Source organism: Enhydra lutris, unplaced genomic scaffold, assembly GCF_002288905.1.
Source record: "Enhydra lutris kenyoni isolate GAN:26980312 unplaced genomic scaffold, ASM228890v2 scaffoldscaffold29, whole genome shotgun sequence".
NCBI classification, from domain to species: Eukaryota; Metazoa; Chordata; class Mammalia; order Carnivora; family Mustelidae; genus Enhydra; species Enhydra lutris.
Genome location: NW_019154113.1, coordinates 12471054 through 12498461, shown reverse-complemented (window position 1 = coordinate 12498461; position 27408 = coordinate 12471054). Strand labels below are relative to the sequence as shown.

The 27408-nt window shown below is 51.2% G+C and overlaps 1 protein-coding gene across 2 annotated transcripts in view; it reads left to right on the top strand.

Moving 5' to 3' along the window:
• LOC111152569 (solute carrier organic anion transporter family member 3A1) overlaps positions 1-27408 on the top strand; it is a 300984-nt gene that overhangs the window by 203514 nt on the left and 70062 nt on the right. For both annotated transcript variants that reach the window (XM_022511052.1, XM_022511051.1), the window contains exon 3: positions 20595-20693. In XM_022511052.1, the coding sequence (XP_022366760.1) occupies positions 20595-20693 (99 nt within the window). The remainder of the gene's footprint in view (positions 1-20594; positions 20694-27408) is intronic.

Here is a 27408-nt window from a genome sequence, read left to right as displayed (position 1 = left end):
CCAGGAGACCAGAACCTCTCCGGGCCTCCCTTGCCCCGTCTGTCATGTGCTCGGTCGCACATCTGTTTCAGAGGGTGATTGTCAAGAGACCCACAAATATTTGGGATTCCCACTGTGTGCCAGGCACCGTGCTGGGCTCCCAGGAGGCAAAGAGGAGTGAGACAGGCGTGCTTGCTCTCAGGAAATACATGCTCTCGATCAGTGGTTCCCAATCAGGGGCACTGTTAACCCTAGGCGACATTGGGCAATAACTAGAGTCATTTTGTGTTGTCCAGACTAGGGGTGTCTCGTAGGCTGACACCAGGGACGCTGCTCATTATCCTACAATGCACAAGACAGCCCTCCACAACCTAGACTTATTTGCCTTGTCATGTCCATAGCGGCGAGGTTGAGAAACTCTGATCTGAGTAGACCAGCCCAGATGTCTGAGCAAGTAATGTCAGAGCAGTGAGATAGGAGTTAAGAGCGTGAAACAAATCACTCGTGTCCAGTGGCCTGGATTTGCTGGTGCTCGGTGACAGGTCAGCCACACCGTCCTCCAGGCAGTGCCGCACCTCCTCAAGGACTCACGTGGGTAGTGAGCATCCAGAGAAAGAAAGCGGACTTCACATGTTGCCCAAGAGAGGGGTCCATCTGGTGGGTGTGGGGCTGGCTCGTGTGATCCCATGCACTCCCAACTGTCTGCTCCATCAAAACCTGTCCCTGTCAACAGGGTTGCAGGGACAGAGGGGACCCAGAATGGGGCCAGGCTTGCTGGGGGAGGAGGTGGCCTTCAGTGACGAGCAGGTCTCCGCGTTCATCTGTCTTTCTCATCTGAAGGCTCACAGCCCCACACAGCGCTCGGCGAGGCAGCATTATCAATGAGCCACCCAGTGACTCACTGGGGAAAGCCCTCCTCCCCAAGAGCCGTGGCTGAGAACCCACCCAGGTGACATAAATCCACTGTCTCAGTTCCCTTCTTGCCTCTCCCCACAAGGGACTAAAAATAAAATGTAAAATAGCTAAGATGACTTATGGCAGTAACTTTTCTACTTTCATAATAAGACAATAAAGCGGAGATTTTTAAAGACGTCGAGCTGAGAGGCTACCCAGATTAGGACACAGGAAGGTCACAGCACGATGAAGAGTGTCTTCCGTGGCGTGGGCTTCGGGCTCCTTCAGAACCGGCTTTTCTCCAGACAAGTCCTTGTCCGAAGGAGGCGAAGGGGGAGTGGAGAGAGAAGAGCCTGACTCGGGGACCTCCGGTGTCAACAGTGTTAGGACATCACTGGGCGTTTGGCTTTCACTGCTTCCTTGGTCTGCATGGGGTGGGGGTTCTTGATGGCACCCCCCTCCCCTTTGGAGGATAAAGATGTATAGGCACGGGAAGGGGATTTGAAGGTTAAATAAGCTTGTACACCTATAGTTAAATGTTGGCGTTGTGGTTTTAACTTTGAGAGAGAGGTCCTAAGGGGCACCTGGGCGGTCCAGTCGGTTGAACGTCCAACTCCTGATTTCAGCTCAGGTCATGATGTCAGGGTCATGGGATCGAGCCCCACGTCAGGCTCCGTGCTCAGAGGGGAGCCTACTTGAGATTCTCCCTCTGCCCCTCCCCCACCCCCTCTCTCTCTTTCAGATAAATTAAAAAAAAAGGAAAAAAAAAAAAATAGAGGTCCTAAAATGGTTATGGACAAAATGATATCTGGGCTTTGCTTTAAGATGAGACAGTGACAGGAGAAATAGATGGGGTACAGGGCAAGCCGCCCTTGGTGACAGTCGGGGCTGGCAATGCATGTGTGGGCCTTTGTCATTCTAGTCTGTCCTCTTTGCATTTGAATTTTTCCATCCTCTCCAAGTGTCTGCTGTTCACGAAAGAGTTCTAGAGATTGCACAGCAGCGTGAGGATCCATAACCACTGAACTTGATACTACAAAGCAGAGAGGATGATGAAGTGGGGGTTCTGTGACTTTTACCACAATTGAAAATATATGTGTACGTGTATCTTTTAAAGGCAGTGATTCAAATCAGCAGAGGGGAGCACAGACGGACAGCTGGGATCAGAGCGGAAAAAGCAAGCCGCGATGCCCTTTTCTGCTCTGGGACGTGGTTCTGAGCACTAGGGAAGGGAATGGCCTCTCCCCTGGCTGGGGGCGTTGAGGGTGGGAGGTGACTTGGGCTGGGACATTGGCAGCACCTCCTGGGGTGAGGGCCCGAGCAGGAGCTTATAGATGGAGGTGGAGGGGAGAGGAACGGCGGGGCCTGATGCTCCTTCCACAGAACGTGAGGACGAAGACGTGAGGCCTGTGTGTGGGGAGGTTCACGGTCTGTAGGGGAAGAGGTTCAGAGAACGCCGGGCCCTCCTCATGGGCCATGATGGTGTCCGACATGCCGGAAGGTACTCAGCGGACAGTGTGGGGCCCTCTTTGCCCGGCGGAGTGACCTGGACTCAGGAACTGATGAAGTAGGAGCTGTAACCACTCCCCTCCAACCTTCTGGAAACTACGTGTCAGAGACAGACCCATTTGAAGCTTAGCGTCACGTGTCTTGGAATGATGTTCCCCCAGCAGTAGGGGCTCCACAGTGATCGGTGGCTCCCAGTGCTCCTCCTGACGGGTGATGCTGAGTTGCTGGCGTGGGAGGAAGGTCAGGCAGAGTGCTGAGACAGAGCCCCGGGTCCTCGGGCCGCCTGTGGCCTCACTTCTGGCCCTGATTCTTCACGTCACTTCATCTCTCAGGCTCTTTGTGACCCCACCCGTGACCTGAGGAGCCCGACCATCTCTGGAGAAGGTGATGACCGCTTTGTGACTGAGCTCATGAGGACAGGCCGTGTGTAGGCTCGATTCTGGAGGGTGCGTCGTACGGGACCTGTCTCTGCCGTGGCGTTGGAGCCGGGGTGTGACGAGCCCCTATTGCTCCCACTGAGGAACTTGAAGCAAGACCCAGGGAGGTCTCTGAGCTTGGGGCCTGTCCTTCCTCAGTGTCACGGGGGGTGCGGTTAGGGCACTGATCCGTCCTTCCCTGTGTGAGATCTCTGGAGAGCGAGGGCTGTGCTAGACTTTCTTCTTGTTTCTTGTGGATTCTGAGAGTTTTCCAGTTAGCTCACAAACCTCAAAGGATTTGGGACCACACCCAGGGGGGCGTGGTGCCGTCCGAGACCTGCTGTTCATCTATGCGTCTGTCCTGTTGCCCCCCCCCCCTTTTTTTTAAAGATTTTTATTTATTTGTCAGGGAGAGAGCACAAGCCGGCAGAGTGGCAGGCAGAGGCAGAGAGAAAAGCAGGTTCCCCATCGAGCAAGGAGCCTGATGCGGCACTTGATCCCAGGACCTCGGATCATGACCTGAGCTGAAAAGGCAGCGGCTTAACAGACTGAGCCATCCAGGCGTCCCTGTCCTATTGCCTTTTTTAAAGTAGACATCCCTCAGCACCTGCTCTCCCCCTTTCTCCGATCTGTGAGTTGGAATCCCACCTCTCCGGTTTTTCTAGAAAAATTCAGTGTCTGCGTGGATAATTTTCCAGAGAAGTCATCTTCCAGAACTGAGACGCAGGGAAATCAAGCAGCTGGTGGTGATTCACCCTTAGAATCTCGAGGGAGCAGAGAGCAGAGCAGCGGGGGATGGGCGAGGGTGACCCAGCTTTCTAGTGGACACCTCCCATGTCCTGCTTTTCTGTGTTGAGTTTACTCCCGCCCCTTCGGGAAGGAACTTCACATGTGTTCTCCTGCAGTGGTCGGTGAGAAGGATCTCCGATCCTCTGTGTGCCTGGGATGGTGGAAGGGCTTAAGAAGTTCCTGGAAGATTGCCCAGATGAAAATCCTAGAATCTTAAGAATTGAGGACTGTCTTGTCTGCCTTCCTCCCACCCAGCAGGAAAGCCCTCCCCCGCAATCCTGACACCTGGCCACTCAGCCTCCACTTGCACACGTCCCCCCGCACTCAGTGGCAAGGAGCTCACCAGCTCCTAAGATAGTCCACCTGTGCCCAATGCTCCTGGTCGCCTGCTTTGTTAAAACCACAGCCTGAATATGGTTCTGGCTTCTGGAAAGACACAGCGGTTGAGCTCTTACTCCCCATGACAGTGTTTCAGTCTTCATTTTGGTTCCTTAAGTCATTTCATGGCGTGGATGATTCTAGATCCCTCCCTCTTACCCAGGTGCCTTTTCAGGAGGTACTCCAGGATGGCCTGGGGCTCTCTAAGTGTCGGCTCATCATGTGAGGGGATGGTATCTGCCCACTTGTACCCAGATTCTGCTGATGCCACCGAGGCAACCTTGGTGTTAGGGACCAACTTTACTAGTTACTAAGGGATCCCCATTACTAATGGGGATGCATGCCGGGACTTCCTGCCTTGACCAACTGGTGCCGTGCACCTTCCCCAGCCTCCCCAAAAGTGTCCTGTACGTGCCTCTAGCTGCATTTCATCGTGATCCTTTGGGTCTATCAATTCAGTCGGTTTTATTCATCCTGAGTCTTTAATCTACCTCCGGCATATTGACCTTCCCTCTCAAAGGAGCACACCGTCACATGCGAGACTGGGATAGGAGCCTGCACCTGCTCCGTCCCCTGCAGGAGGGTGAGGCAGCCGTGTCCCAGCACCATGCTGCTTTCCCTCTCTCAGGTAGTTGAGTGAACACTCCTGTCCAGTCTGTGCTTGCCTCATGATGCAATGTGTTTATGACTTTCTGCTTGATCCCATTCGCCTCCTGACCCCAGCAGAAAACCACAGAGGGAGGGAGGTTGGTCCGGCACGACTCGTTCCCGGTGAACTCTGTCAAGTTCGGACAATGACTACACCCTTCTTGCTGAGCACGTAAACCCGGTGTTTAACAGCTGATCCTCAACCTTTGTTGAGGCTCAAAATCACCCTCTGGCATTTCTGCCAGCAGTCGTGTCCTCCTGGGTAAATCAGGGTGAAGTTTGCATTTCATTCCCACCTTGACCGTTTTCAAAACCTGCGTGTCGGGGCACTGCCAGAGAGGAGGTTGGAAATGGGGGAAAGGAGCGTCGAGTCCTGCTGGCTGTCACCGCTGTGGTTTGCTTGTTTTGTCCCCGATGGGATATCAGGGTGCCCTGCCCCTGGATGGGAGAGATTTCAGCAGCTGGAGCCCGTGTTTCAGGGCTCCATTCTTGTCCGTTCTCCTGGATGCAAGACAGTTTTGAGAATGGGATTTCTGCCTATTTGCTCATAGGAAGGGCTTCCTGTTCAGGGACTTGGACCCGATCCACTGATAGGCTGAGGGACAGTGTCCGGCGACCCCCTATTAGCCCACCCTCCCTGTACCAGTGCCTGGTTCTGGTGCTTGGGCCAGACTGTGTCGGTTCTCCCTGGCCGCCTTGAACACCATCCCTGGGCCCTTGGGGCGGGACTTGGGGTGGGTCCCCTGACCATCCTGCTGTCCCCAGCTAGCCCTCGGCGGCCAGTTCGCCCACCACCATGTGTGGCTCTGCTGTGGCCTGGCATCGGGGCCCTGCCCCCCACAACCCATGACAGTGCCAGGCCAAAGTCTGGACTTTGTTTTGTAAAGGCAGCCCCTGGTGGTTTCAAGCAGGGGAGGAATAGGACCCCCCAGTTTTACAAAGTTTCATCTACTCAGATATGGACTATATGGATGGGGGAGTCGAGGCACCATGGTTGAGGTGAGTAAAACCTCTTATGATCTCGAAGGCTTCCCTTCTCCTCTGTGGGCATTTGGAAAACAGTTGTTTTTCTTGGTAGACACAGCGTGATGACCTTCACTAGTGGCCACAGATCTGCCCGGTCACATGCTGCTCTGCAGGTGTGGGAAGCCACCGTCAGGAGCTGGTGGGCCATACTCCTACCTTGAATAGATGTCCTGCCACCCTCACAAAGCAGCAGTCCCTTGCATGACAAGGTGTCTGGCTCCCTCTGGTGACAAGAGGAAATGCCTGAGCATTGGCCTTCCATCTCCACTGCTGGTGGAACCCACATTTGTTGAGTTGAGGGGGACGGGACTAAGGTCCGAAGGTTCCCCCTGACTCTGGGTGATAGCAAGAGCCCCCGTGTGTATGGGCTTGAGTCCAACTGTTCCCCCTCAGGCCAATTGGCGTCCCAGCCACAGGCAGGCTAAGGCTCAGAGTGGGGCCTTTTGCACCCTGCAGATGCCAGTTCCTGTAGAACTTACTAGAAGGAGGTCAGTGACCCACAGCCCTTCCACTGCCATTTCATGCTGCCGAATGGTCAGTGGGAGGCAGTGCAGGACCATGCTTCTGGCCAGCTGTGTGACCCATGGCTGGTAACCTGACTTCTCTGGGCCCCCACTTCGTCTGTAACTGGACGTGGGAAGACCCGGTGTTGGGGTTCAGCTGCATGCCAGGTCGGTGCCCCCGGCCCCTGAGGTGCTTGGAGGTAGAGAGTGGTTTTGTTGTTGGCAGTGGCGTCCGCGTGGCTGGGTGGACATACCAGTGGGTTTGCAGCTCCTGAGCAGTGAAGGCAACATGAGGTCAGGTCCGGCAAACACCTGGCTACTTTGGTGAACGAGAAATACTTACCAAGAGCCAGGAACCCACCTGTGGGAGTGCCGCCCGCTGGGGCCAGCCGGCCCTCTGCCCCCAGGTCCTGGGTTCCCCTCCAAGGCCTGGGCCCATCACGGGGTTTCCTGAGCCTCAGTGACCTTCAGGGCGGCAGCCCTCTGTTCGGGGGTCTCCCTGAGGCCACTGAGAGCATCCGTGCCGGTTCTAAAGTCCTTTGAAGATGCAGGGTATGCCCGTGAGGTCACGAGACAGACAGGATCCCTTCAACAAGGGACCGCTCTTGGCACAACAGCTTACAGAGCACAGGGGAAGCTGGGACGTCCGGCTGTCTGTCCACCGGGGCCTCGGCCAGGGACCCACTTCAGGTGCAGCGCCCCCTGGGGGAAGAAGGAAGGGGGACGCCCACGGAAGGGCTCGCAGTCCTAAGGACTCAGAGACCTCAGTGGAGTGTAGTTAATGCCAGCGCACTCCCCCGACTTGCACACCCACCCCCTGCGCCCTGACGGGCTTCCCTGCCACCTGCTCCTTCACCCTCTGTCGCCACTGCATCCTGCCTCCAGCCTTGTCCTCCGGGCACCACAGACCCCTGGCTTGTTGGCAGGGGTGCCTCCTGCTGCCAGCCTTGAACCCTGGGCAGCTCCCACCTCTCTCCTGACCACCCTCTCCCTTCCTTCCTTGCCATCCTTAAACCCTCCGTCTTTGTTCTTCCTTCTGCTTTCCGTGTGTGGCATGTGTGTCACAGGGCAAGTGACTTCAGCTTTCCGGGCCTCGGTTTCCTGATGTGGACAGTGGGCGTGTATCTGCTGATAGGGCTGTCCGAAGGATGAAATGAGATAGCACTTGGATCATTCTGGTGCGGGGCCCTCGGCTGTCTCCAGATCTGTGGCCCCGGCCCCTCGCCCCAGGCGACGGATGGTATATTTCCCTCCTCCGATTTTCTGCCGTCCTCTGACCGCCCTCCAGCGTACCTTGTCCTGTGCGCAGCATTCAGCAAATGTATTTTGGAGCCTGCCCATGGCTGGGCACAGGGAGGGGTCAGAGGTCCTAAGTACGACAGAGGTCCCTGCTACATTCACATTCTGCCTGTCCTCCCCAGGGAGCAGTGCACATACAGGGGGCTGCGTCCCGGAGTCCTGGGACAGCTTCACTGATGTCCGTGGGTACCCCCCTGCCCTGCATCTCTTGCTCCACACGATCTGGACGGTGAGCTACAGTTTCCCCGTACTCACATGTTGTCGTGTGGGATCCGTCCCCCGCAGTCTTGGGAGGTGCGTTGGTTACTAGGGCCGTCTGACAAATTACCAGAGACTGGGTACCACGGACACGCATGTCTCCCGGTTCTGGAGGCCAGAAGCCCCAGATCAAGGTGTTGGCAAGGTTGGTTTCTCCCTGCCTTACCGGTGGCTGCCTCCCCCCTATGTCCACACACGTGTTTTCCCTTGGCGTGGACGCTCCTGGTGTCTCCTTCTCTTTTTATAAGGACAGCGGTCTTTAGGGTTTTATTTTTGTTTTTTAAGATTTATTTGTTTATTTGAGGAGGGGCATTAGCAGGAGAAGGACAGAGAAAATCTTAAGCAGACTCCACACTGAGCAGAGGACGCAGCGGGGTTCGATCTCACGACCTTGAGATCACGACCTGAGCTGAAACCAAGAGTTAGCCACTTAACCAACTGCGCTCCCCCTCCAGGCGCCCCATGGACATTAGTCCTTTTGGGTGGGGGCCCACCCTCACGATCTCGTTTTAACTTAATCACCCCTTTGAAGGCTCTGTCTTCATGCGCAGTCGCCTTCTGAGGTCCTGAGTGGTCAGGCTTCAACAGAGAGGAGGAGTGTCTTGGGCGTAGCCGGTGCTGCTGGACTCCAGGGGCCCCCATCTCTCCACTGTCCCCTGCCAGAAGCTGCAGGGGGCAGGGAAACAGGAAACCACCCCATGACCTCAGAGAGCTGCTGGGCAGACCCTCCTTGGCCGGCAGACAGGATATGGGCCCTTCAGGAAAGGGCAGCCTGTTGCTGATTTGGGTGGGTTTCCTGCTGGCACAGCTCGGGGCTTCCTGGCCCCCACCCCGCCAGCTGCATTGCTCATTTCATCAGCCAGTGCAGTCTCGGGGAGCCCAGAGTTTCCAGGGGCTAAAACAGGGCATGGGGGGAGAGAACAGGCGTGCTCACACTAGGTTTGAAGAGGCCATGAGCTCCAGCCCTGCTCCTCGGTACCTGCCGTGTACAAAGAAAGCTCCGGGAGAATTTGATGGTGATCCCAGCCCTGACACAGCAGCCCCCGTGGAGCCCCAGCCTGGCCTCTGCTAACAGTGGGTTCCTCCCTCGGGACATCACACCCGATGTCCATGGGCTGGCCAGCCTGACGGACGTGTGCCCTCACCCCTATAAGGCCCTGCAAGACAGGAGGGGAGGAAGAGAGACTTCTGTTAGCTGGGCAGGGAGATCAAGACGAGTAGCACCCAAAGCTCTGGCCAGGTGCAGATCCTTCCTGGGCCTTGTCGCATGACCCTCCTAGTTTCCATCATGCTAGGCCCTCCCGCCTCTTCCATGCCAGGGTCATAATCAGTTCTCAGTCTACCAAACACTCGGTCCCTCCTCCAGGCAAAGGGCTGGAGACTTACCCCTGCAGAAAACCAGACTGTATGTGTATATGGCTTCTTTTCTTTTCTTTTCTTTTTTTTTTTAAAGAAGGTCTCTGCCTTCCTGGAGTCTGCAGCTATGACGGCATACCTACAACGTTGAACTTTATTTGTGCATCCGGGCAGACTGTAAACAGAGCTGTAGAAAAAGTGTCAGGCTGGGTGCTGTGGCAGAGGAAGCTAGGAGAAGGAAGAAGGAGGAGATCTAGGAAGGCCTCTTGGAGGAGGTGGTATTGAAGGCAGGCTCGGAGTGGAGAGTAGAATTTGGGTACACTGCTCAGGGCCTGGAGGAGATGGGGAACCTGGGTGGAGGACCCGCATAAGTAAGGCCTAGGGGCCACCCCGGGTTTGTCTCAGTGTTCTGTGGTCAGGTTCCCCGTTCTCCTGGCATTCGGGGCTGCTTGGGCTGACTGTGCATCGAGCCTTCATGTTCTGCCACTAGTTCGGTGACCTGAGCCTGGCCATGCCCAGCCTCCAGCAGCCCTCCACCTTGCAGGCTGATGTCAGATTGCGTGCACGTCCTTCCCTTGTCCCCTGTGCCCAGATGCATTTTCTACCACTTGGTTCCTTGGTCAAGGTCAGCAAAATCAGAGGTTCTCAACCTGGCTGCATAGCGCCAGAGAACTTGAAAAGAATCCCAGGGACCGGGCTGTGCCCCCAGACCACCACCATCCGATCCCGGGGCGTGGGAACTACCCATGAGTATTTGCTTTGGTGAGTGTCCCGGGTGATTCCAAAGTGCAACTTCGAAACTCGGTGATGCCGCTGCCCTGAGAGGTACCAGGTTGGGGGCTGTGGGAAGAGGCACAGAAGCTCACGTCTCATAGCAGACGGCACTAGCAACATTAGGCTTTTGTTGATAAACCTTGCAATGGGGCTAATTCCGTTACACAAATTGCAGCCAGGGTCTGGCATACGGTCCGTGTTCAGTGAAGGCTCGCCTCCTCATCCTCTCTTTCCCTCCGCCTCCCCCTCAGAAATAAGCAAGGTCAGTTACGTCATACTGGCGGGCTCTTGGCAGTGAGCACGAGATAAATATGTATTGCATGTTTTGCAGACCTCCTACTGTTTATGGATCATGTTTTATTCATGCACGTATAATGCAGAATGTTCCTTCTTAGGGGAGAAATTTCAGCCTGCAGATTTCAACATGGAAGAATACATTTGGATAAATTGAGGCCACGGAAGGCAAGTGGGAGATAAGAACAGCAACGCTCTGGGCTGAGGGTTTCCTGGGGTAACTCCAGGAAGTAGAGGACAGGGGAGTTCAAGGCAGGACTCTTTCTTTTCTGGGCCAGTGCTGCCCTCTAGTGGGGAAAAGCCATAGCCAACCTGAGGTTCCTTCACTCTGCCCAGTTAATGGGACCCAGGGTTAAAATGACAGAGTCCAGCCAAAGAGAGCAAGACACGTGTCTAGGGAACACCAGCCATGCAGGCCTGCCTTCTTGGATTCATCACCCCTGGGATGCAAGGAGAATTCTAGAAAGCATCTTCTACGTTCTAGGCACCAGAAGCTTTGCATGCATTGCTTGTCATTCTCACTATTCTATAAGGTATCTATTCTTATTTCCAGACCCAGAGCTGGGAAATGAGTCATCAGAAATTGAGAAGCGTAACCAGGATCCCAGGCTAGGTCTCGTGGATTCCAAAGGCTTCATTGCTGTACCATCATGTCCTGACTCTTCCTTCTTTAAGAACTTAGGCGACCTTCCAGGTCTGAGTTCAAACTTACCTCTGCCTTTTACATGCTGTGTAGCCTTGGGGAAATTGACCTCTCTGAGCTTCTGTTTCTTGTGCACGAAAAGGGTGTCATAACGTGTGCCTTATCAAGTGATCATGAGAATTTTTGTTTGACGTCAAGTACATCAGAAGAGATAGAGACTTGAAAGCGACTGCCTCAAGATGATAGGATAATAATATATGGTCCCCCTTTCTGATTGCATTGCTTTTATAATCAGACAAAAAACAGAGGATTCATCAGGCCATTTTCCTTCCAAAAAAGGCCAAAACACTAACCTGCGTGTATTGTGTATACTGCGGGAGAGAATGTTGTCTCAATTTCTCAAAGTTGTGTCAAGGGACTCTCAGGAGCCCTCCAGAGAAAACCAGACTCCCCATGAAGTGATCTTTCATTCTGTCGAGCCCAGAGCCCTCGGCTCAACGTTCTCGGTCACTGCTAAGAAGTCATTGCTGTCACATGAGATCACTGTGTCCTTGGGTGCCCTCCCTCCTGATGGCCGGGGAGGGATCTTAAGCCGGGCCTGGCGTGCTGGGCGGTGTGGTTCTGGAGTGTCTTAGCTCTGTCCTTTCCCATTCTCCTGAGGGCAGCAGAGAAATGCCTGGCCGTTGAAATCCCTTTCCACCAGCGCCTTAAATTCTACCTACATAGATAATTCAATTCTTAAAAAATAGATACTCTTTAGAAAATATTATTGTTTGTTTCCAAGGTTTCTGCTAGGAGACCTGTGTTTTGGATTTCTTTTCATTATTCTTAAAAAATTAACCCTCTGTATAGGAATGGGCTGGGAAGGAATATTTAAGTGAATATCAGTGTTTCCGTCTGGGTGGTAAGAGATGGTAATTCGTGCAATCTTCTTTATAATAATAATAATAATAAAAAATAAAAAAAATAAAAAAATAAAAATAAAAATAAAATAAATAAAATAAAATAAAAAAATAAAAATTTATTTTGCTTTTTATTTTAATTTAATTTAATTTTGTTTTGTTTTGTTTTGTTTTGTTTATACTATATGTTGGGTGCTGTGGAAAGCCCTGGACATACACTGATCACTTACACTTTGAAACAACCATGTGGGCTAGGTACTGTTGTGATCCCCAGGCTCGGGTGAGAGCACAGGGGCCCAGAGAAGGTCAGTCACTTTCCCAAGCTCACACAGCTCATGAGTGCCAACTCTGGCCAGCTTCAGGCTCGGTGTTCTTGGCCACGATGTGGGGTCCCTCTCCATCTTTATTCTCACATCACTCTACAGTGAGCATGTGCTGCTTTTAAAATGAGGAAAAGAGGTTTTGTGTTTAAATGAACCTCTCGTCTCGCCAGTGCAAAAACGCATAGGAAGAAAATACACTTCAAGGACAGTCATGCCCAAAAGGAAATAGGAGAATGATGACATATTTTTATTATATAATTCTGGATTTTCCATAGTCCGTTAAGCATCTCCCACCTAAGTAAGCAAAAAAAGTGAAACTCAGAAAGCAGAAGAGAAAATTCTGCTGCTGGAAATATCGGTGAGAAGAATGCTTGATACCTAAATGTTTTTTGAGAACCATCTGTGTTCCAGGAACTTATCTGGAGCATTTTTTTTGGGGGGGGGGGGTACATTCACACATTTGATCCTCAAAGGCCCCCAAGAGGGGAGGGTTGGTTGTGAGCCCATTTTACAGAGGTGGAAACTGAGGCACGGGGAGCGTTTATACTGTGCTCGCAGACACACAGATGGCGGCGGAAGCCAGCACTGCCCTTCCCATAGGACAGACCCACCGTAGTCCCTTTCCATGCAGGGTTATGAAAAGTATTTCTGAGAGCGCTGAGCAGGGCTGGGGAAGAGCAGATCCCAGGGCTCTGGCCTTGACAGAATGAAAGATGACTTCAGGGGAAGTCTGTGGTTTTCTCTGGAGGGTTCCTGAGATTCCCTTGATACACTTTTTGAGAAAATGAGCAGCTGCTTGTATATAGGTACTGAAGTTACAGATACTTACATATGTGAAAAAGGTAACAGTCGTGTCTTTGTGCAGATAACATATTACAGTTTAACAAATTATTGTGAAACAAGCATCCAGTAGCCTAGAAAGAGACCAGACACAAAACCAGCACCCCAGAACCATCCCCGCCCCCCACCCCCCCCCTCCTTCCCCCCCCACCCCCTCACACGCACGCATGCCCTGTCTCCTTCTGGATCATAATTCCCTTCCTCCTTGCCTCCGTTGGCAGCGGCAGCCACAGTCCTCTATTTTCCTGTTTTTCTTAATAGTCTCACTACAGTGTTACATATCACTAAATAGTTTAATTTTGCTGCTTCGAATTCTGTACGAGCAGAATCACACCAGTATGCATTCTCACCTGCGTTGTTTTGCTTGGCACTGTGTCTTTGAAGGTTCATCCACGTTGTTGATGACGTGTTTTCTTTGCTTATACAGCAATTCCAGAATATGGGTAGTTGGTTTCTCTGATCTACTGCTGATGGGTGTTGGGCTGTCTCCTGTTCTGCATGAGCATTCTTGGATGTGTCTCCCAGTACCTGTCAGGCTTCCTGTAAGGTATTTACCTAGGAGTTGGAACGGTGGGTCATTGGGCGAGTTTATCTTCACTTTCCCACATACTGTCAAAGTTTTGTTAAAGGGGTTGTGCAGTTTATACTCGTACCAGCAACGTGCAGGAATCCCAGATGCCCACAGCCTTGCCAACAGTTGATATGATCAGAGCTTTTTAACCAGCTGAAAAGGGAAGGACATTTTTTGGGGTTGTAATGCACATGTCTTCGAATTCTCATGAGGTCGAGTATCTTGTCCTAGCCCATTGTTCATTTGCATTCCCTCTTTTCGTGAAGTACCTGCTAAGATTTCTGTCCCCTTTTCCACTAGTTTCTTTTTTCATGAATTTCTAGCAGTTTTTACATAGTTTAGACATGAGATCTCTGATTCTTCTCTATGTTTTTAAAGGATGTACGTTACACGTTTATTTTCCCACCTTTTCGCTTTGTCATTGGGCTCTTTGGGTGAATCTGATGAATGACCTTCTTAATTTTAATGTAGGCCAACTTACCAAGCTTTTCTTATAATGCCTAGTGCTTTCTTTGTTCGGTGTAAGAAATCTTTCCCTGCCCCTGACATCATGACAGTACTCTTGTCTGTACCTTTCAGAAGCTTTATTGTTTTGCTTTTCACACGGGTCTCTGATCTGCCTGGAATTGATTTTTTGCATTTCCTCTGAGGCTGGCTCCCCCCGCCCCACTGTAATTTCAAGTTGCCCCAGCAGCATTTATGGAAAAGATCATCCTTTCCCTCGCTGCTTTGTATGCACACTTTGCCATAAATCAGGTGTCCACGTACGTGTGACTCTGTTTCTGGGCTTGCTTTTCTGCTTGCTTGTGATATCTGTTGTTCTGTAAGCCAGAAATGCACTGTTTTCATCATTACAGCTGTAAAAAAATAATATAAAGAAGTCCTGATGTTCAGTAGAACAAGTTGATAATTCTTCAGAGGTATGTGGGCTGCTCTTGGCCCTCCACATTTCTGTAAACAAATTAGAATCCGTGTGTTACATGATGCAAACATACAAAAAATGTTGTACTTTTATTAATTATCATAGCTCAGTAGTATAATAAAATGGACTAATTCTTCCTAGACCAGCAGATTCTAAATTGAAGTCTCCATTTGGGTTTTCCAGATTCTTCAGGTTCTGTGCATCTGGCCTGACCCCTTCTGTCCCTCGAGTCCCCAAGGCTCATCGGATCTAAGAGGAGGCTCTTGAATGGGAGGGTCCCCGGTGCTGAAGAGACAGGTGCAGAGAGCACTATCCAGGGAAATGGGTTGGGGGCTGAGCTTGGGCAAAGACACGCCCTCTTTTCATGGCAGTGTTGGAACTAGTGTTCTCTTTCCTGCACCCTTTCAATAGCCACTGACCTAACTTTTTGTCACGTGGGGCCAAACAAGGGATAGAAAGAAGAATAAAACACCATCTCTGTCTCAGAGGGCTTGGACTGTCCTCCAGCTTCTCTGTGACTGTGCCCCAGTCAACACCAGTGCTGGAAAATGTCCCACAAAAAATGTTCCCTGGTCAGGTAATTAATGGACTTCACGCAGTGTCCTGTTCTCAGCCGTCACATGGATATTCATGGTTGTAAGATCTGAGAATTGACTCACATTTGATTAATAATTGCATTAGTGTTCTATCGCTGCCATAATGAGTTGCCACAAACTTCGTGGCTTAAAATAATGCAAGTGTATGACCTTATGGTTCTAGAGGTCAGAAGCCCGCTGTGGTTTCACTGAGCTCAAATCAAGGTGTTGGCAGGACTGTCGTCCTCTAGAGGATACTCAGGAAGGGAGAACCCATTTTCTTGCCTTTTCCAGCTTCAACAGGTGGTCCGCGTTCCTGGGCTCACAACCATGTCATCCTCCATCTTCAAAGCCAGGGGTGGCTTGGTCACACCCCTCTCAAGAGGCCAAGCCTCTAGTGGAGTCATCTTATCTCCTTCTCCAGCTCTGACTTTTCTTTCTCCTTCCACGTTTACAGGAATCTTGTGACTGGGTCCTTAGGGATCATCAGCATAATCTCTTGAAGTCAACTGACCAGCCACCTTAATTCCATTTTATCCGTAATTCTCTTTTGTCATTTAAGCTAGCAGGTGCAGGTTCTAGAGATTAGGACAGGTACTTGTTTGGGGAGGTTAGTCTGCCTCCCACAAAGTGGCCCCAACTTGGTCGCACAGTGAACACGGTGCCATGTGTTACATCAAGGACTCGATGCCACACAGGGTCTTTGTCGCCCTGCCCCTTTGTGCACCCGGACTACGGCATGGTAGGTTGGTTTGTTTATGGCCTTTCCTCCATAACACAAACTCCAAAGAAAAGCAGGGACTTTTGTCTGTTTTATTCACTGCTGTGTCCCAGCAGCTAGCACAGTGCCTGGCCCCTAGAAGGTGCCATTATGTATTTTGAGTGACTAAGAATGGTTGAAAGTCTCTCCAGTAAGACAGCAAGCTGCTGCTGCTTTTTCTTTTCTTTGTTTCTTTCTTTCTTTCTTTTCTTTTTTTCTTTTTCTTTTTTCTTTTTTTTTTTTTTTTTGCAAAAGACAGAGAACAAGCTGGGGGAGAGGCAGAGTCAGAGGGAGAAGCAGACTCCCCAATGTGCAGGGAGCCTGAAGTGCGGGGCTCGATCCCAGGACCCTGAGATCATGATCTGAGCCAAAGTCAAGAGTGAGACACTCAACCCCCTGAGCCATGAAAGCTCCCCATTCCCTTAGTATCTTAATCACATTTTTCACGGACCCCTGAGTCTAAAAGGAATATATAGCAATTTTGTTAATCAAGCAGTTAGAGTCAAATTACATAAGAAATGTCTGAAAAAAATAATGCACATGAATTAAAAGAAAAAAGTATTTTTATTTTTAATATTAAATATTTCCTGTGTCTGGATTTCTCCTCCGCCCCTCGCCCCTCCCCTCCTGTGTTCGTGAATCTGGCAGGCAGCAGGGGGCAGCACTGAGCCACAGAGCTCATCCCCTCCAGTCCTGGAGGCACTCGGCGAAGGCTCAGCACTGGGACCGTGGATCTGAGCGCCGGCCAGTCTTTCTCCTGTCTGTTTGGGCCAGACCGTGTGAGGTGGTTTCATTACACAAAATAAATTCACAGCCTACGAGGATGAATGGAGAGGAGAGCAAGGAGGCGCATTCAAAAGTACATTCTGTAAGATCATGGCCTGCCTCATAGCCTTGCAGAGGAACAGCTTCCCCTAAAAACCCAGGGTTGGGCTCTGCATGCTGCTTTATTTGGGTTGTTATCCTGAGATATTTCTGTGGTAGAAAAAGTGTGTTTCCTGGGGCGCCTGGGTGGTTCAGGGGTTAAAGCCTCTGCCTTTGGCTCGGGTCGTGATCCCAGGGTCCTGGGATCAAGCCCTGCGTCAGGCTCTCTGCTCAGCAGGGAGCCTGCTTCCTCCTCTCTCTGCCTGCCTCTCTGCCTACTTGTGATCTCTGTCTGTCAAATTAATTTAAAAAAAAAAAAATCTTTAAAAAATTTAAAAAAAAAAAGGACATAATGCTTTAAAAAAAAAAACCCTACTTCTTTGTAGGATCTAATTTCTGTTTATAAAAAAAAAAAAAAAGAAAAAGGGTGTTCCTGATGTGTGAAGACCCCCTCCCACATCTCTACTGGATGGTTCCCTGGAAAAGATTGGGGGAACTTGTTCTTGCCAGAGGCTTCTTTAACAGCTCTCTGAGGAGGAGCTGCTTAGAAAACGCCTCCAGGGGGAGCCTGGGCGGCTCAGCTCAGGTGGTGGTCTCACGGGCCAAGAGATCGAGCCCCGCGGCAGGCTCTGTGCTCAGTGGGGTCTGCTGGAGATTCCCTACCTCTGCCCCCCCACCTACTCCGCCAGAGATTTCAGCTGAGGGGAAAAAACACCCTTCATACAAAGATACGTGTGTTCTGTATCCTTCACTGGTGTTTGGAATTGGGCCCTGTCAGGTTTCTCCGCTGTTGGAGGAAAACTCCGTCTTGTTAAAATGGAAAGCCACAATCCAACGGCTTGGAAACCCTTGTCCTCTCCTAGAGGAACCATGGTGGGAGGCGTTCTCGGCGGAAGGCGAGGTCGCACTGGTGCATGGCGTCTCCGTGCTCTCTGCCCGAGCAGCCAGAATGGACAGTTGGCCTGTGTGGGCCCCGTGGGGCTCCTGCGGGCCCCTGAGCTCGAGGGACGTGCCTTCTTCCATGTCCCGACTTGTACAAGGGCAGGAGGCCCAGGACCTGGGGTCCCCAGCTGTTCCAGGGTGTCTGGCCTGTCCACACTCTCTACTGTCCCCAGGTCAGGGGATGGAGAAACAGGACAGTCTCCACATCCTCTTCAGCACATCAGCTGTTTCTTCCAAAGACACTAAAAGCTTAGTCCCTTGACCTGCTAAGGATTAGCTGTAATTTGCATTACTCAGTCTGTGGGCGATGCACCAGTGATGATTAGGTTGGTTGGGGGCTTTCTCTAATTAGCATGAAAAAAGGCATATTATTATGCGTGGTGGGGGTTGCTGGGGGTGGGGGCGGTCAGAGGGGCTGCTGGAATATCCACGGGGAGTCAGCAGGGTAGCTGCAGCACCCGTGGGAGGGAATTGCGTTCCTGTCCCCTGTGTCCCTTCCTCCGGGACTGCCGGAGCAGGTAGGTAAATTGCTGAACCGTCTTTAGAGAACCCGTGGTTGACCAGGGTCTCACCTCAGTCTGCAACCTGGACAGGAGGACATGGCTGCCTTCAGAGTTTTGCCCTGAAGCAGAAATCCTTGTAGGCTACGTTGGGTGGTGCTGGTCTTGCCTGGGACTCCTCCTGTCCATGCCCCCACCCCTGCCCCCAGGACTTCCTCAGCATCTTTTTCTGCTTCACTTTCCTCCCAAGGAATGGGGCCAAGAGTAGCTCTAGTCCCCAACCCTCCCCTGCTAAGGATAGCGCCCCTAATTCTAGCCCATATCTGCAAGATCCCCCATATTCTAGAATTTTCCAGTAATACTCCCAACTTCCTCTGTTAGGTTTTCTGAATCTAAGTTGTGACAAACCAGAGTCCGTGTACTCATAAAATGGATATGGCTTCTCTCAAGATTATTAGAAACAAGAATAACAGTAGTTGGGGGTCTCTGGCCAGCTCTGGGGACACGTACTTTGAGACTGGAGAGCTTCTAGATTGCTCCAGATCACAGAGTAGGATTTTCCTGAGAGTGGATTCGGCCCCATTTGCATGATATAAACCATCCTCTTGTCATTCCTTCCTTTATCAAACAATATTCCTTATAAGCTATCTTCAAGCCATGGCTCTGGGGTCTGGGTTTCTGTCTATAAATCCGGAAGACATAGCTTCCCTTGCCAAGTGTTTCTAAATAAGTTGAGTTCCTGTTTATAGTTTGTGTTTTCTCTCTACCTCCAAGTCAGCTCTGGAAGGCCAGGATTCTTTTTTTTTTTTTTTAAGATTTTATTTATTTCTCTGACAAAGAGATCACAAGTAGAGAGGTAGGCAGAGAGGGGGTGGGGGGGAAGCAGGCTCCCTGCTGAGCAGAGAGCCGGATGTGGGACCCTGAGATCGTGACCTGAGCCGAAGGCAGTGGCTTAACCAGGTGCCCCCGGAAGGCCAGGATTCTTAATCGTTTGGTTCAGTGCTGAATCTCCATTCCCGAGACTCATGCTTGGCACATAGAAGGAGCTCAGTAAGTATTGATTGACTATTTGAGTGGTTCCATTGATGACGTCACCGAGGGAAATCAGAATGAGTTCGTCTACACCTGTGAGCAGACCAGAAGTACCCTCCGCCAAGCTCAGACTCCCTTTGTTTGAATTCATCTCCAGCCTTGCTCCTCATGTGCCCTTAGGGACTTGCTAGCACCCCTCTTTTCGGCCATCTGCTTGGGTTGGATCAACCCATGTACTGCTTGTTTGTCCCTGCAGGCAACCAGCCTCTTGTAGGAAGGGCCACGCTTCACTCCTGTTTTTATTCCCAGGGTCTTGAGAACTGTCATTGCTCAAGGAATGTTCTACCAAACTGAAATTTAGTTAAATAGATACAGCCTGTGGGTGTTAGTTTGGGCTCAGTACTTTTCCCAGAATGAATAAAAGGGTTTGCGCAAAATCTCGGGTGTTATATCCATCAGGCCCTTAAGTTTGTGCCTAGGACCATCTTCTCAAGTCCCATGGAAAAGGTTGAGTCTTGAAACTATTAAAACAATAGATAGCAACTCCAAAATATAGGGGGGGCAGATCTGCAAAATTCAAATTAATAAAACATCTAATTAAATGTTCTCAAAGCATACCACTATGTCAGCTCCGTTTTTTTGCTAAATTTAATGCCCGTAAACATTTCATTACATTTGAAAATAATTTGTGCCTTTGACTTTTCTCCCTTCACAACAATTCCTGAATTTGTACAATGAGTGCTGAGAAAACTTAGCCAACTGTAAATTAAATGAATTACATAAAGCCAAATAAATGGTGAAAGCAAAATTATAAAAATCGTTTCAAAAATGTTTATGACAGGGTACGCCAGGGTGGCTCATTGGATTAAGCCTCTGCCTTTGGCTCAGGTCATGATCTCAGGGTACTGGGATGGAGCCCCGCATCGGGCTCTCTGCTCAGCAGGGAGGCTGCTTCCCCCTCTCTCTCTCTGCCTGCCTCTCTGCCTACTTGTGATCTCTGTCTGTCAAATAAATAAAGTCTTTTAAAAAAATGTTTATAGGGGCACCTGGGTGGCTCAGTGGGTTAAGCCTCTGCCTTCGGCTCAGGTCATGATCTCAGGGTCCTGGGATCAAGCCCCGCATCGGGCTCTCTGCTCAGCAGGGAGCCTGCTTCCTCCTCTCTCTTTCTCTCTCTCTACCTGCATTTCTGCCTACTTGTGATCTCTGTCTGTCAAAATAAATAAATAAAATCTTTAAAAAAATGTTTATGACAGAAACCATTGAATGACAGAGTGGGTATATTTTAATATGATTAATACGGTGTGGGATGGAGTACTGTAAAAGGAAGCTCACTCAGGGCCCACAGATATTTCAGAGCAACCTACCAAAAAACTGTAGAATTTCTGCATGACGATGTTTCTGTACGCACTTCCCCCCTAGGATTTTTTGACTAATTCCTATAATGTCACTTGTATAACCCAGGGTCCCATCTGATCAATGTGAAATCATATCCTTGATCTATGACTGCTTTTGCTCATTGAATGGCTTCTGCTTTTTTTTTTTTTTTTTTTTTTTTCCTTTTTTAAAATCTAATTTCTGTTTCATCTTCTTCTTTCAGGAATCCTTTTCACGATGCTGGTATTTGGACCAGCCTGTGGATTTATCCTGGGCTCTTTCTGTACCAAAATGTATGTGGATGCCGTCTTCATTGACACAAGTAAGGAATATATCCCAACTTCTTTTCACCACCCCTGCACATGTCCTCCATTGGAAGGGAGCCCTTTAGCCTTTAGGTTCTAAAACCCTCCTATGGGGGCGTCTGGGTGGCTCAGTGGGTTAAGCCTCTGCCTTCAGCTCAGGTCATGATCTCAGGGTCCTGGGATCGAGTCCCGCATCGGGCTCTCTGCTCAGCAGGGAGCCTGCTTCCTCCTCTCTCTCTGTCTACTTGTGATCTCTGTCCATCACATAGATAAATAAAATCTTAAAAATAAGTAAGTAAGTAAGTAAATGAAACCCTCTTCTGAAGGGATGGCCTCAGTGTGTGGACCTCGAGCTGCTGGCTCACCAGAGATCAAAGAAGAGAACATGAGTGTTGGCTCTGATGGCTTGGGGTCCAGTGGTGTTCCTCCAGTGTCCACCCAGAGGCAGAGTAATGCCTGTAGTTGATTTTACTCCTCCAGTCTGGATCTTCCTCCTCTGTGAATCATAATAATTCTGTCTGCTTCATGGGGCTACTCTAAGAATTACATGAGAGGACAGATGTGGAATGCCTGGCATTTTCCCATTGAATGTTAGCCCAATAACCTAGATGAGAACCCCACTTTCTAAGTGTGTTCTGGAAATGCAGGTGTACAGATGGGGTCGATGAGACAGAGTATTTGAAACCCGCTTCTACAAGTCAGTGTTGGGGGTGACCTCTATGAAGAAACATACCGTACCTCAAAACCGCTTCAAGCGACACTTCTTGGTTCCTAGCAGGGGAGCAAGTGTACTTCTCAGACGGCTCTGGGCGCCCCCAAACCCTAGGCAGGCACACTTTGATGCGGCAGTGGGCTAGTTAACACAGGCTAGGTTACACACACGGCTCCCCAATCTGAAGTGATTTTTCACAAGCAAAATTTACTTCTTGGGCACGCTACGTAGGCAGCGCGGGCTGGTAGTGGTGGGGAGGGTGAGGCTTGGGTCCTCGCGGTCACTGCAGGACGCGGCTCATGGAAGCTTTGTCTGACCCCATCCTGTGCCGTTGCCCAGACAGGAAACCAGGCTGTGGTGAGTTACGTGCTGTCTCTCAAAGCTTCTCCCCCGCTTCAGCGGCCAAAGCACAAGTCACTTGGTCTCTTAGTCTCTTGCTCTACAACAAGTTACCCCAGACTTAGGACTGAAAACAACACTGGGGTGTCGCTTACTATATCACAGGTTATTTGTGTGGGTGTGGAGTCCAGGAGCTGCTTGGCTGGGTGGTTCTGACTCGGGGGTCCCTCATGAGGTTGTAGTCAGGGTGTGGACGTGTGTCTCCTCTCATTTCAACAGCTGCAGGACATTCGACTTCTAAGTTCACTCCCCAGGCTGTCAGCAGGCCTTGGAGGATCACTTTCTATCTCCCATCCCTGGGCCTCGCAACCGGGCTCCCTCACCAGGGCTCCCCCAGAGTGAACAACCAGGAGAGGGTGAGAGAGGGCGCCCGAGATGAGAGCCATGATCTGTTTATAACCTGGGCTCAGAAGTGACATGTCGCTGCTTCTGCTGCATCCTGGGGTCACAATGTCGCTGCTTCTGCCGCATCCTGGGGTCAAAATGTCGCTGCTTCTGCCGCATCCTGGGGTCACAAGCAAGCCACATGTTCCGTTCTCCACTCAGGGCGTGGGCTCCCCGGAGGCCATCTGAGACACTCCCTCCCGTATGTGTGCCCAAGTCACCTGTGAGCCCCCCAGCATGCTGGTTCTGTGCCATTCCTCGAGCAGAGAAGCCGTGTTTCCTCTCTCTCTGGGAACGGAGCGCGGGAAGCCGTCCCAGCTTCTCCGCCTCATACCGATCTTTTCTCAGGATCAATAAGAGCTCAAGCCCTGGCTTCTCAATCCGTCATCTCCTGACAGTGCTAAATTTACTAATTCACCCCAAAGAAGTAATGTGGTTTTAAATCCAATCAAGTCACTCCGTGATTCACTCCATTAATCCCACTGATAGATTTACTTGTAGCTAATGATGTTACAAATTTGCGGGGGCAGGGGTAAGAAAAGAAATGCAGCTTTGTTTTCTTATTCTTTTAAAGTGCTGGCTCTGGTCAAGAGGGGTTTGGAGGCTGCCATTATGCAGCAATTGGTTGATCCTTCAAACCCTACTCCTAGCGAGGGGGACGAGGGGTGGCCCGCTCAGAGAAATACCACGCGGTAGGAGTCAGCTGCCATCTTGCTTGTGTGGACAAAAAAAAAAAAAAAAAGGCCAGCTTCTGCCACTGTGCCACTGTGCCAAAGGCAGCACAAGACAGGAATCGTAAAAGCAGGTGAGGGACAGGGCTGCACCCCCATGCAAAGGGGAGGGCTGCCTGGAAGAAGAGGCCAGGTGGTCAGGCAGTGCCCTCAGCATATCAGCAGTGGCCCCCTTGGATCAAGCCTGTGGGTTACCAGCATCTCTGAGCCAGGAACCTCAGATCATTCTCTTCTAAGCCTCTTATTGTACAGACAAGGAAACAGGCTTAGAGAGGGACACTGGGATGTACCCAGTCCGAGGGGCATATCTGTATAAAACCCAGGTCTCCTGAGCAAGGGTGCGGGCATTTCCACTTCCCAGTTCCCTCCACCGTGCTCCCTCCTGGGAATGAATAAGCATCCTTTCTCTGTGCCTGCGGTGACCAAGGGGTCGACAGGGGGCTGCAGGGGCTCAGCCGGTTCAGTCGTGGTCCCCTTCGGTGGGCGGTTCCTTTGCACTGGGCTTTCCCCTCAGGCTGGAGTCCTGCCCATGGTCCCGTCTGGTCTGCATCTTTGCACACCCGTCGGGGCCCCGAGTGAAGCAACGCTGTCCGGGGTTCCAGGCTCGCCGGCAGTTGGAAGCAGAAGGCAGAGGGGCGCATTCCTGGTCCAGCTGGGTATCTTGCTGGTGCCTACCCCCCGCCCCAGGCCCCCCAGCACACAGCCACAGTCCCATCCGCTGTGTCTCTAGGAAAGGATGCCCTGGGAGTCTCGGGCTTTTGTTAGCTTCCTTGCTGAAGGCCCGGGAGGGCTGGCGCTGCTCTTGACCAGTAGAGGGCGGAAGAATATAATTTATTCGATCACAGAGCAAGACACAGGATCTATAGTTGCCAGCAACTTTGATGGTTTCTCCTCTTGGGACTCAAACTTGCTCTGGAATGGATTCGGGCCATATCTGGAAAGGGAGTTCTCAGTTATTGAGGGGTGACCCTCCCTCCTGTGTGTTTTCTCCACCGGTGAAGACAGAGCCCCCCCTTTAGGGCTGCTTGGACCCATCAGGGTGTGTCCTGGTGCATGAATAGACAGGACCAGGCTCACCGCGGGCAGCCGCGTAGGGCACTGGGGAGAGTGTGATCTGGAACCTGAGGGGAGGCAGGTGAGGCAGACAGAGCTCTTGTCATGGGGCAGGTGGAGGAGGGGATGTGAGGACACAGGGTTGAAGGGGGGACACCAGTGGGGGAGGCTGGTTGCCGTCTTGTGGGGGGCAGGAGGGCGCTTGTAGGAACAGGCCTGCTGTGGGGTGGGCAGACCCCGCAGGCAGCCCCCCGGGGGGACTCTGCTGGCCATGTTTAGACGCTGGCATTCTGCCGCTGCTGCTGTAATTCTGTGTTTGATCCCTGTGTGGCTCCCGTGGTCCCTCTTCTTAAGGAAAGGTGCCCTTTGTAACAGCCTGGGGAAGGAGTGATGGTACAGCCAGAAGTGCTTTTGGAGGAAGCCTTTGTAAGACTGAGACCCGTTGAGAACAGAACCTAGAAGAAAGGAGGACGTGGTAGCAGGGGTGTGCCCCAAAGCCCTGAGTCGGCAGACCCGAACAGTGGGCTTATCAGAAGGAAGTTGATACCGGCAGCCGCGAACTGACCGCTTACTAAGGCTGTGTGTAGACCGTCTCATCTGAACTTAAGGACGTTCTCCTCAGGGCGTGGGTCCTGCTCGTCGCCTACCTGCCAGCTGAGCCGTTCTCACGCAGCGACTTTGAGTTCCGAGTTCCGGTGCTGGATGCAGACCTCTCTCGGAATCTTAGCTCTCCCGCTTCCAAGCGGTGTGACCCCAGGGACGTGAGTTAATCATGCCAAATGCATAGCATGGCACCTGGTGTGTTGTAAGCACACGGTCAGCGACAGGTTAATTCATTTCCGCAGCCAGTAGGATTCAAAGCCCAGGCCTCTGCCTGACTCCAAATCTGACAGCTTGTGTCCCTGGAATTTCTCCAGGACTTTTGCCAGAAGGCTGCCCCCTTCCGTGGGCAAGGGCCTTGCTGAGATGACCTAACCTCGTCCGCCCATCCGTACAGACTCATCCTCAGGCGGGCACCAGCTGGCCCCACTACGGCTTCGTGGTGTTCGTCCCTGGAATCAGATGTGTCCGTATGTTTGCCTCCTGAAAATGGTCGACCCCCCGAGAGCTTCCTGCTCTGCCGTTCTAAGGCTGGCTGCGGGCTTTGTCAGATTCATTCGTGTTAGACTCAATCAGCTCAACGGCCGGGATCCTGAACTTTCCACACTGCCCTCTACCCTCAGCCCCTCCCTGTCCCCAGTTTCTAATTTGGTCTGTAACTTAAGGATACTCTTGGAATGCTTGAGTCCCATAGCAAAAGTTTCACGAAATAGATTAGACAAATGGGTAAATGGACTAAAAAGAAAAAAACAAAAAACCTGTCCAGAAAGCCCAGGGCACCACGTACGTATTAGTGTGGCCGGGAGGGACAAGGAAATGTCCCCCATGTGCTTTGAACGGCTCCTTCTCACAGTCCTAGGTATCTTCATGGGTGAGTAGGTTGTTTGGTTAGTTTTAAAGTGGTTTGACTTTGTTCCCAGCAATTTTTCTTACCAACCTGTGACGACAGCAGTCCTCAGACATGGGAGATAAATCTCAACCTCTTGTGTTTACGTGACTTTAAATAGAGGAAGCAACACTGCCAAAAGCTTCCCCAACAAAACCACAAAAACCCTCCCCATGTTGGATTCTGAGACATGGCAGGGTTAGAAAATGGATCTTGTAAAACAGAAATCCTTCAAGCCTGTAGACAGCGTGGCAAAGGCAGGCCCGGACTGTGCCCGTCTCATGGCGGCCAGACATCTCCATCACGGTGTTCCTTTGCCTCACTGCCTCCGTGCCTGGAATGACTGAGGGGCCGATGAGGGCCTGGGTGGAGCTTAGCCAGCCCATCAGAGTCCCATGGCTGAGGGGTCCCATGCCTCTGCGAGTGTGGCTCCCTCAGCCTGGGATCCTGTTCTCCTCCCTGCTCTTCTCAGTGTGTTTCTGTCCTTCATGGGGGCAATTTGATTGACAGGTACATTTTGTAAATGAGACACCCAGGTACTTCTCAGTTTTGTTCTGGGCATCTTACTGACCACAGTCTTCACGAAAAAGCTGTAACTGCACTAATTTTTTAAGATCAAGATACTACCTAAAGCCACATTGGAAGAAAAGTAAAGAGGTTTTCACCCTGTTTCCCACCTATATGTCAGCACTTTCACAATTCCAAGCCTGGCCAGGATTGCTGTTCTTAAAGATCATGACTTACTTCCCAAGCCTTCGGCAGTAGTCAGGGTAGGCTGGGTTCTGCTGCGGTAACAAACACCGCCAAAATCTTAGTTGCTGAGAATAATACTGGAGGTTTGTTTTGTACACAGCTCGGGTCAGCAGTGACCTTTTGTTCGTCGTAACCTCTCAGGGACCATCCTGGGAAGATCTCCCATGCTTCTGTGATCAGGCAGGGCAAAAGAGCATGGCAAGTCAGGCACTAGCTCATACAGGGCTCTGCACAGAAGAGCCCCCAAACAGTTCAGTGGCCAAACTCTGGCGTGTGGCTACACCTGAGTTCACAGTGAGGGAAGGGTAATCCTTGTTCTCCGTAGAGGAGACCCGAATGAAGACATCAGTAATGTCTACTGCACCATTCTTTGCTGCCCGACATAGGGCACTCTCCCTTAGTCAGCAGTGCTAGAACATTCTGGCTGACCCAGGACAACGGCCAGGCAGGCGGGGAGGGATTTTCCCCATCGGTTCTGTCGAGGTGTCTCAGAAAAGACTCTTCTCAGCCTGGGTTTAAGCATTAGCCGTCTTCCTGTGAAGTATCGAAATCAGGACTAAGACCCCACCCCTTAAGCCAGCCCTGACCCGAGGGGCAGCATGCTCTGAAGCTGAGTGTTTTCTCCTCAGAACAGAACATTATTTCTCTCCCTGCCATGGTGCTCTGGATGGTTGCACTGGAGAGCGGGATTTAAAAAAATCCATACTTCCTAAAATGGTTAACTGTGATTTTCCTAGATCTACAGAATCCCAGCCCTCACCCCCGCCTGTCCCTACCACACCTTGCCACAGACCCCTCTCTTTGGTCTGACACAGGTCATGTGCTCTTGCCTGTCTTACAAATTACGAGCAAACGTTGGCTTTCCACGCGTCGGCACGTACCTAGGGGAGCGAGTTGACATGTTCACATAAACACACCCCCCATCCCCCTCCACTGCAGCCCTTCTCCCTGGGATGTTTCCTCACAACCAGAAGAGAGTCACTAACTTTGTAACTAAAATACGACTCTCTACATGCTTCTAATTTTGTCCCCCCAAAATGAGTGCCAGGTTTTCTCTCTCTCTACTGGCTCACATCTGCGAGCTCTCAATTCCCCCTTTATGGACCCCATCCACAATGGAGGGAGACCGCCCAGACGCGACCGGGGGCCCACCCCCCCCCCCCCCCCCCCCCCCCCGTTTATGTCTTTTGTTTTCATTCATTGCTTAGCAGCAG